The sequence below is a fragment of the Choristoneura fumiferana genome, chromosome 21, assembly GCF_025370935.1.
Source record: "Choristoneura fumiferana chromosome 21, NRCan_CFum_1, whole genome shotgun sequence".
In the NCBI taxonomy this organism is placed as follows: Eukaryota; Metazoa; Arthropoda; class Insecta; order Lepidoptera; family Tortricidae; genus Choristoneura; species Choristoneura fumiferana.
The window spans coordinates 4,398,500-4,409,658 of record NC_133492.1 but is presented as its reverse complement, the minus strand read 5'-3'; the positions used below and the strand labels follow the sequence as shown (position 1 = coordinate 4,409,658).

Below are 11,159 nucleotides of genomic sequence, written 5' to 3'. Positions count from 1 at the left end.
ACAATACAAATATTCTTTATTGCACACCATAAAGCAGTAAAAATACTTATAATATAAACACTTAGATTCACGGTAGACAATAGGCGGTCTTATCGCTTAAAAGCGATAAGGCAGAAGAGAAGAGTCTTTATTACTCAAGACTTTCCTTTTCTTTTACAAGCTTTTAATATACAATTATTAACTTCACCTCGTATAATAAATTTTATTGTTTGATTCAAATCAAGCTTATTAATTTTAATTCTTTCCCAATGGTCAAATTAAATTGAAATTTGGTATAAATATTATGTAGATTGGATGACAATTCAAGTGCAGTTCAAAAAAAGAACAACCAGAATAAAGCTTGTATTAAAAGTATTTTTTTATATATATATTTATTTATCTGTAGGTAACTCAATGCACCTCTCGAAACTCGTAAAACTGGCATACAGTAATTTATTCAAACTGCGCTAATCATACATCTGAGCAAAGTTTGAGATGGTACAAAAAATAGAAACCATCATAGTACACCAATTTAAAGGAAGATTCCGTTTTTTTTGCTATTGCGAGTGTTTTTCAAGGTGGACTCGTCGTAACTGGTATATATGACGAACATGGAAATGACCAGTTCTAAACAGATTCGACACATTCAAGGTGCTACATCAGAAGATGTTATACCAAATTGTCTTCTCTCATCCCAAGTATTTAAAGAAACATGAAAATCAAAATCACTTTTGCATACTTAGTTATTATAGTGAACAGTGCGCTAGCAAGTTCTCTTTTCCCAACATCACTTACAACACCTCTGCCTGAAGATGCATTATTAAACTTTACTGGGCTTGGAGTTAAATACGGTCACAAAGTTGAAGAACATAGTGTTGTTACTGAAGATGGATACATACTATTAGTGTTTCGTATACCTGGTAAAAGAAAAACGCCTGTAATGCTGATGCATGGCACGGGCGATTCATCTGATTCTTATATCATTAGAGGAAACAGATCACTAGCAATATCGTTGGCAAATCAAGATTATGACGTTTGGGCGGTCAACGGAAGAGGAAATCGTTATAGTCGCCGACATGTCAGACTAAATCCTGATAAAAACTCTGCCTTCTGGGATTTTAGTTTCCACGAACGAGGATACTATGACCTTGCAGCCACCATTGATTATATACTTCAAATCACGGGAGAAACTGGTGTCATCAGCGTTGGGCATTCTCAAGGAACAACGAATAATTTTGTGCTGTTGTCTTCGAGGCCCGAATACAATGATAAAGTGAAACTTTGCATTGCACTTGCACCTGTGGCGTTCTTAGATAATTTAGTACTACCAATATCTCTTTTAGCAGCATTTGGTCCTACCATAGATGGACTACTCAGTCCCCTACAGTTAAATGAAATAGGAGGTTACAGGGGGATCGAAAGAAGTCTCTTTAAATTTTTTTGCAACCAAGGAATTATAAGTTACGTTGTGTGTGTGATTATAGGAATTTTTCCCGGTCAAGGTTATGATGCTAAACGTTTAGAACCAAGTTTTCTGCCAGTTGCTTTGGGGCATGTGCCCGCAGGTGATTCAAAGAAAGGTCTGTTGCATCATAACCAAGCTGTTTTAAGCAAAAGATTTGCGCCTTATGATTATGGTCCTGTGAAGAATAAAAAGCTTTACGGCCACACAGTGCCCCCCGAGTACAATTTAAGTCAGGCGACGGCAAAAATTGCGTTGATTGTTGGTAAAAATGATCACTTATCGAGAGTACGAGACGTGGAGAAACTAAAGATGCATCTTCCAAACGTTGTCAAGTATCACGTGATGCAGGAGAATGAATGGAATCATCTGGACTTTGTTTGGGGCAACGACATGCCAGAGACGTTGTTTCCTGTTATATTTCCGTTGTTTGAGAAGTACAGTTAATATAAATAGGTATGATGATAAAGTAAAACAATTAATTTATGAATAAACCATTTTATTTCTGTTTCATTCATGACTCGTATTCGATGTTGTGATAGCAAATTTGTACTGAGAGAAAGTAATATACAATTTGTTCAACATACATTGATATTTTACTTAGAGGTATACATTCTCTCTATATTTCTTTCTCTATCATTCCTTCATTGTCAGATTAATTCAGAGTGGCAGCTGTCACTTGCCGAATTTGGCCAAATATCGTGTCCTTAATACTGTTGTGGTCACTGTTGTGGGCATGTGATGATTGATTTCATGTAATTGCCGCGTAATGCTTACTTGAATCTTATTAATCATTGACTCGTTCTTGCTTTATAGTTTAAACTCAATTAATTTCAAGCTTTCGCAATTCATACTTATCACTAATATTTACTACCAACTATATTTATTACTATAGACAAATATTTGTTTGTTTTTATAGTAGTACCGAAGTATTTTCGTACCTAATAATTTCATGTTTTGTTTTCAATTATTTTTTAATAAATAATTTAAAAAAAACCATTCAGGTGTAAGCGTCCTTCTAAAAATAAAATAATGACAATTTTATTGTGCCATGATCTTTATCTATGAACAGTTTTTTTTTTTTGAGAAATGGAGCTGAAAAATGTGAAGTGTCTTTGATTACATATATTTTAATGAAAATTGTACCCGTGCAAAGCGGCCGATCGCTAGATTATTTATATAAATTTAGTCGTCATAATATTTCGCTAAATATAATACATAATCTGAACAGAACAGGAATTTTTAACACCTGCGTCATATTTAAATGTGTGCTATAAATACTAATCTCTTTAAACAAGCTTTTGTTTTTATTAGCTTTAAAATCCCCCTAAATTTATAAATGTGAAAGTTTGTAAGTCTGTTTGTTTGCTTGTTACCTCATCACGTCTAAGCCGCTGAACCGATTAAGATGAAATTCGGTATACAGATAGTTTACGTCCCAAGAAAGGACATAGGATAGTTTTGTCCCGGAAAATTGCATAGTTCCCGCGGGATAGAGATAAACGCATCCTACGCGGACGGAGGCGCAGCCAAGAGGGTAGTGAATAAATAGTCAATTAATTTGGCAAATAGGTATATTGTGACGTTTGTGTGTTTGTATGTTTGCCCGTTTTTTACGTCGAAGCGGAGCGACGGATCGACGTGATTTTTGGCATAGAGATAGTTTAAGGGCCAGATAGTGACATAGGCTACTATTAACCCCGGAAAAATGCACAGTTCCCGAGGGAACAGCGCGCGATAACCGAATACCACGCGGACGAAGCCGCGGGAAATAGCTAGTCATAATATCAGGGATTTTTCAACTTTTCTACTTATAAGTTTGTTGGGAAATATTCTTTTCAGATATGAAACCCTAAAAATTATTAACCTCAAAAAACCGGCCAAGTACGAGTCGGAATCGCGCACGAAGGGTTCCGTACCATTATCTATACAACATTAGACATAAGCCAAAAGAAAAACACGTTTATTGTATGGGATCCCCTTAAATACAATCTGTATTTTAATTTAATCCCCCTAAAAAATTAGTAGATGTGGTCGATATCGCCGTCTGTGAATCTTAACGTTATCGACTAAAGAAGTTGTACAGGGTCAATGCATACGTCATTGGATTTTGTAATTAAAACTCATAAAAATTTGGCAATGATTTTGAACTTCGATAATAAAAAAAATACTGTTTATTTCAATAGATAACACTAATTTTTTAAGGACAAATAATGTTCACTAAGATTATTAATTTAAAAGATTTTTTTTCAAGTCTTTACGCCGTGCTGGCCTAGTGACCTGTGGCCTCTCAAGCACAGGATCGTGGGTTCGAACCCCGGCTCTCACCTCTGAGCTTTTCAAAATTCATGTGCGATTTACCACGAGCTAAACGGTGAAGGAAAACATCGTGAGGAAACCTGATCAAACCTGCGAAGTAATTCAACGGAGTGCGGGAACTATGGTCCAAGCCCACTCATTCCGAGAGTAGGCCTGTGCCCAGCAGTGGGACTATATATGCTGGGATGATGACGTCTGTACAATTAAAAAACCGGTGCTTGCCGTAACTATCGGAAGCTGCGGTGCTCCCTGAGAACTGGTTTGTCGTGCGTGTGATAATGTACGATAATAACTGATAACCGACCTAGACCTACAACGGAACGCGCTGCGTCAGCGCTGACGACTTGGGTCAAGAGCGGTGGCTACATTTTTCTAAATGAAGCCTTAAAGGATCATTGGCCATGTCCGTCTGTCTGTCGACAATACCGACAAATCTGTACGAAGCCCTCGGTGCGCTAGGTCGACTCGCACTTGGCTGGTATTTTATGGGAAACAATAAGTGCAGCGACTAAAGTTTTATTTAGCATTTGCGGAACATCTGTTTTTGTATGTAAGCAACGGGTTAATATAATAGCTTCTATTAAACTATATGCCATCTTTACAATACCAGCAAATTATGCAAAATCGAGCATCAATTTACAAACAACAAATAATATAACTTGGCTTCCGATAAATATATTATATTCAAAATTGATGATTTGGCGACTAATATTGTAAGTCAGCTACTTTATTTATTTTTGAGCTTCAATATCTGTCTACTAATTTTAATCAAAATCAACCCCCAATAAGGAGCATCGTAAATAATGACTTAGCAACTAAATTAATAATTCGTCTTCTTTTTTTAATGAAAATTAGCAACACACCTCGTGGTGCACTGCGCGGGAAAGAGAGCGCGCAAGCGCCGTAACCGGCCGGCCCGCCAATGAGCGTGCTGCATTCAGAATACCGCAACTAGTCGCATGTATTTGTTTACAATTAGACACGATTTAGAAGTGAATACGTCTTTAACAAAAATACACTAATTTTTTCATAATCAGAGTAGAAAATAGAAGCCCTGCCATGGCGGGGCTTCGTCGACTTTCTGGCGGGCCGCTTTTGCCTTGATACACAACACAGAAGAAATTATAGGTTCGTTTGTTGCCTTTTGTACCTCAAAGCAGAAAATAGAAGCACCGCCGTAGCGGGGCGGAGCGGAGGCAGCGGAGCGGAGGCAGCGCAGCGGAGGCTGCGGAGTGAAGCGGAGGCAGCGGAACGGAGACAGTGGAGCGGAGCGGAGGCAGAGGAGCTCCGCTCCGCTCCGTTGCCTCCGATTTATTCCATTGTCTCCGCTCCACTCCACTACCTCCGATCTGCTGCTCTACTCCATTGTCTATCGCCACTCCGTTGCCTTCGCTTTACTTCACTGCCTCCGCTCCGTTGTCTCCTCTTTACTCCACTGCCTCCACTCCGCTCCACTACCTCCACTCCGCTGCCTCCGTTCCGTTGTCTCCGCTCCACTCTGTTGCCTCCGCTCCACTGCCTCCACTCCGCTCCGCAGCCTCCGCTCCACTCCGCTTCGCTCCGCTGTCTCCGCTTTACTCCACTGTATCCATTCCGCTACCTCCGCTCCGCTACCTCCACGAGCCGTGCCGTTTTACGTGGACGACGCCGCAACGTGGACAAGTGGCCGTGCCCTTAGTTGCTAATTATTTAAATTCTAACGTATAAAATAGTGGATATTATATAAAATTAGACCTACCACTGTTAATTTTTTGATGACAATATTATTAAATTTGATGTTCATTTATGGTCGCTTCAGTCATAATTTCCGTTACATTATTATGTATGCATTATTACATTAGTATGTATAAAAATAGAGGTAACAATATTAAATTAGAGTCTGTTAAAATTGTTTTCTAGATGAAATAGATACACTTATTGGAAGCTTAACATTTGTAGGCATATTACAAATTTAGTTGCTATATAATAATCGTCATGCTGATTTATTAAAACGTAGCTTGGATTACACCAGGGTTTCTCAAACTTATGGCTCCACGTACCCCTGTTATAGTCTCTAGACGACGGCGAACCCCTACCCCAACCCCTTTCCCCCCCCCCCCCCCAAAGATAGTAATAAAATTGGCTGTTGGAAAAACTAAGTTTATTTATATTTCAATTGTCATCATAATATAATGTATATTATTTATTTCAATAAAGTAACAAAAGAATCATCTTGCCAACGAAAATACAAATTGAAACAAACAACAACAAATAACAAACAAATAAGTAACCAATTTGGAGTTGAAATAAAAAAATATCAAAAGACTCCAAAACCAATCTTAATCATCTTGCCAGTCTTGCAGTCACCATCAAGGAAAAGTTGTCGCGAACCCCCTACCGGCGAATAGCGAACCCCTAGGGGTTCGCGTACCCCACTTTGAGAAACCCTGGATTACACAATTTACAGTCGCTTGAAAAGTATTTATTAGGCGCTTAAAATTAGTCGCTGATTTATTAATTCAGAAGACAAATAATTAAATTTAAAGCCAAAAATTACAGTTTAAAGAAGCTGCGTTAATTACAACCCTTTTATAATTCTAATTTACCATCGTGTACCTACATTACATTGTGTTACATTTGAAATCTACCACGAGCTTTACGGTGAAGGAATAACATCGTGAGGAAACCTGCACAAACCTGCGAAGCAATTCAATGGTGTGTGTCAAGTTTCCAATCCGCACTGGGCCCGCGTGGGAACTACTGATCAAGCCCTCTCATTCTAAGAGAAGGCCTGTGCCCAGCAGTGGGACGTATATAAGCTGGGATGATGATGATCGTGTAGTTTTAGGCATTTCTCAAAGTCAAAATATCTTTATTCAATTTAGGCTATAACAAGCACTTATGAATGTCAAAAAAAATCTACCACTACCACTTCTTATCAGATGTCTAGTATTACAATAACACAAAAGTGGTTATTTTGAGATACCACCTAACAGGGCAATATAATATTGGTACAGTCAAATGCAAAAATATCGCGGCCAAAGTTACAAAAATATGTATACACGACCGCTTAATATTAAGTGCATAACGTCGTGTATACTTACACATATTTTTGTAACTTTGGCCGCGTCGATATCTTTGCACTTGATTGTATTTAATTTTTGACAGATTGTGACACGTCATTTGAGATGTAAGAAACTAATTACATACCTACGCTAAGTGGAATTCTTTACTCAGGTGGCACAGCGCACCACCTGAACCAATATTCGGTTTTCCTAAAGTAGGTTAATATTTTTCGTATGACATAACCGCTCATTGTTATTATCTTTGCAAAACATGTTTTTAAGTACTCATTTTGCTTTACAAGACTACAATTTAAAGGAGTTTAAAGTTTTCAAAATGGCTCTTGAATTAAATAGCCTTTTAACCGTCGATATGAAATTAATTCTTCGCGGCCAAAATCGAGGGCCAGGGACCACTACATTTTTAATTAAATGAATATTAATTTTCGACCTTGTAGGTACAGTCACCATCACCAATATCTGATACAATAGGCGTGCATAAATATCTGATACGACTCTATTTCTAGGGCCAGAAGGACGTGTCAGATATTTTCGCGCGCTCCGCTGTGGCAGATATTTATGCTGGTGACTGTACCATCAGCCAAATAAGTGGTCTACCCATTTTCAAACAAGTTCCTATCAAATGAATATGTCGCTGAAGTCGAACTTTCATGTTGACAGACACGTATTGGCGTTATTGTTTTATGAAATACAAAAGATCAACTTTAGGGTGGTAGACCACATATTTGGCTGATGGTACTATAAACTTCATCTGTATGGTGTAATTCTATACACGCGTTACTTAACGTTCACTATGTGTGCAGAATTATTAATTAAACGATCGTTACGTAATTCATCATCATCATCCCAGCCTATATACGTCCCACTGCTGGGCACAGGCCTCCTCTCAGAACAAGAGGGCTTGGGCTATAGTTCCCACGCGGGCCCAGTGCGGATTGGGAACTTCACACGCACCATTGAATTGCTTCGCAGGTTTGTGCAGGTTTCCTCACGATGTTTTCCTTCACCGCAAAGCTCGTGGTAAATTTTAAATGTAATTCCGCACATGAATTTGGAAAAACTCAGAGGTGCGAGCCGGGGTTTGAACCCACGACCCTCTGTTTGAGAGGCGATAGGTCAAACCACTAGGCCACCACGGCTTTTTTTTTTTGTTACGTGATTACCATTACGAAATTATGAGAATGACATAACGCTCATTATTTAGTTCAATGATTTTATAACTACTGTTAAGTTACCGCAGAGACCACTGACATTGACCATCTTATTTGCTACTACATAGTTGAAGGTTATTATGAGTCTCAAATCTTTTCGACGCTGCTGTTTGGAGTCATGATTTTGATTTCACATTAGTTTTACAAAAGCTAAATGCTTTAAGAACAGATAACAATTAGGGGAGATGAATCCTCGAGTGCGATGGCGACCACGAACCGGAAGACGAAGCGTTGGCAGGCCTCACACCAGGTGGACTGACGACATCCTGAGAGTTGAGGGAAACCGGTGGATGCAAGTAGCGAGTTGTCGTTTATTGTGGCGTTTCTGACGTTCTGATGATGTAGGGCTGGCCATGTTTGTCGCATGTCCGACGAGTTGTGGGTCAAAATAACCACGGGACCATCGACCCGAAACCCACCCATTGACTCGAAATGGTGGCCTGGCAGACCAAGACGGCACACGGCAATGGGGGGTGAATTGGACTACTTCTGGAATGCCTGGCCCTTGTATGCAGTAGATAGAGAGATCCGTGTGGTGTCGGGTTAGAATTACATCTCTCCATTTTTTCCGTGGATGTCGTTTGAGGCGACTGAGGATATAGGTTAAGGTATACCGTAGGCGACAGGCTAGCAACCTGTCACTATTGTACCGTTTTTGTCAAACTTGAATCCTAAAATTGCTAAAAGTGGCTCCGAAGCGGTAACGTTTCGTGTGCTCTGCCTACCCCATTTGGGAATACAGGCGTGATGTTTGTGAGTGTGTGTTTTAAGGCCCGGGTCGTTCTGACCCGCCCCTGATAGCAGGCAGAGGCCTGTCACCCAAATGCTGTGCTCGTGAATGTTCACAACTTGGCCGTTTTGTCTAATTTGCGGGCGCTCACGATCGCGTTCACTATCCCTTTCTGCCCTCATCCTATACCGTGTGATAGAAATAAGCTGATTGGTTATTTCGAGTCTTTTTTTTGTGTTCTACTCCAAATTTGTTACTTTTACGGTTATCCCGTAAAACCATATCAAAAATACAAACCAAAATAAAAAGACTCGAAATAACCAATCATAGTTTGATTGCTTAGTAGCGACATCTCTTGTCTGGGTGAGCGGTTAGTTCCAAAAGGGTGTTACGTCTCTCGATGACTAGCGACATCTATGTTTCGCTGCTGCTTAAGTAGCGTAGTATAAATAAGCATCCTGAGATATGGGTGCATGGGAGTTCCAAAATGTAAATTTTCCCGCTCTTAATAAAGTATGCAACCTCGTTGCACGAAAGCCGCTTCTCTTGTTTTTTTTTTTTTTATAAAAGAATTCCGTATACTGCCTCTACTACAGTTGTAATAAATACTTATTTTGTCAAATTGAATGAATTTGTAACAAATCTATTTATGTTTATGTAGTGGAAATCTTAAAAAAAAACATATTTAAAGGTTTAATAACATTTATAATAAATTATACGTTTATCGTTCAACCTTTTTGATGGCCCAAGGATAAGGCTTTTTGAAGTATTAAAAAATAAGTATGACATATTTTACAAGTAGTTCTTAGTACAAATTACAATGCATGTTATGAGTATGACACTCTTTCGTTCCGAATCCAAAACCTCCCTACTTACCGCTTTTGAACAATGTTTGGCATTTTTAACTTTCTGGTGAATTTTTAAAGATATTATCGCGACTGTACGTATCATTTTTGAGTAAGGGTTTTAAATGTGATTATTACATTTGTTTCTTAATAGTCGGATTATATTTAAAAAAATAAGTTTGTTTTGTTTTATTTAAATTATGTTTTCGCTGCTGAGGTGAAGTTTTTTTGCATCTCGTGTGTTTGAATCTCTCGCTGCTTTTAGGATTCTAAGTTAGAATCACTCGCTACGTTCGTGATTCAATTATAGAATCCTTCCCTTTTTCGGTATTCAAATTCAACACTCGCAGCAAAAAACAACTTTGCTCTCTCGTTGCACAAATAACTATTTCTTCCGATTCTCTTTCTACTTGGAAGAAGAAATAAGTGGACAGCTCAAGAGTCGATTATCTATGTCTTGTTATTATTATTTTGAATGTAACTAACCTGGATTCTGTCCGAAATTATTATTATTATTTGCCGAAAATATGTTTCCCAAATAATTTATTTCACAACTGTTTCATATTTGATAGTCCCAAAATATATTTAATTATTTATTCGTCACTTAATCGTAAAAATTACAGCATTACAGTAAAAACTAATGCGCTGTAAAATTTAAATTATACAAAAAAAACCTAAAAAAGACAAAGATACAAAAAAGACGTACGTGGAAAAATAAAACATATATTCTATAACTATCTTGAATAGTTTACGGTTTCAGAAAAAAAATCGTTGGTCGATAGGAAACAGTTGGAAAATTAATCATTTGCGAAAAATATTTATCCGGAAGACGGAGCATTGGCAGGTCTCCCGCCAGGTGGACTGACGACATCGTGAGAGTTGCGGGGAACCAGGTGGATGCTGTGGCGAGTTGTGCATTTGTTCAGCAGTAGACGTCTTGGATGATGAAAAATATTTCCGGCGAAAAGCCGGATCTATCGTTAATTAACTTGTTGTATTTTTGATAACCTACCTGATGGAAAGCATTTACCGTCACCCATGGACATCCATAACGTAGGGCGTTGCCGGCCCTTTGAGAAATGAGTAGGCTCATTTTTTGAAGATCCCCTAGTTGTAACGGTCCGGAAATACTGGCACTTTAAGCTTGTTTCCAAATTTTCACCGTGCGTGGCAAAAAGTTCCGCAAGAAACGAACTGTTGTATTATATTATACTAGCTTTTACCCGCGGCTTCGCTTCGGTTATCGCGCGCTGTTCCTTTGGGAACAGTGTATTTTACCGGGGTAAAAAGTAGCCTATATCACTCTCGGGCCCATAAACTACCTATCTCTATGCCAAAAATCACGTCAATCCGTTGCTCCATTACGACGTGAAAGACGGGCAAACATACAAACACGTAAGTACACACACTTTCGCATTTATAATAATAATATTGAGTCTTTGATAATAGTAAGTTTAAAATAAACCCGAGTTCTTGGATACCAAATGTCATCGTTATCAGTAAAGTGCAAATATACAAAGGTGATATTTAAAAAGTCTGTCTGATTGTGGT

General features: G+C 38.5%; 1 protein-coding gene across 1 annotated transcript; it reads left to right on the top strand.

The window, feature by feature from the left end:
* The first annotated feature begins 397 nt into the window (after positions 1-397).
* Positions 398-2,027, top strand: LOC141439559 (lipase 1-like). The gene has a single exon (XM_074103848.1). It carries the CDS (start codon positions 692-694, stop codon positions 1,886-1,888), a length of 1,197 nt encoding a protein of 398 aa, XP_073959949.1. The 5' UTR covers positions 398-691; the 3' UTR covers positions 1,889-2,027.
* Positions 2,028-11,159: the final 9,132 nt, after the last annotated feature.

Bases quoted from the DNA above. Each gene is read 5' to 3' on its own strand.
- LOC141439559 (XM_074103848.1), top strand. From the start codon at position 692: ATGAAAATCAAAATCACTTTTGCATACTTAGTTATTATAGTGAACAGT.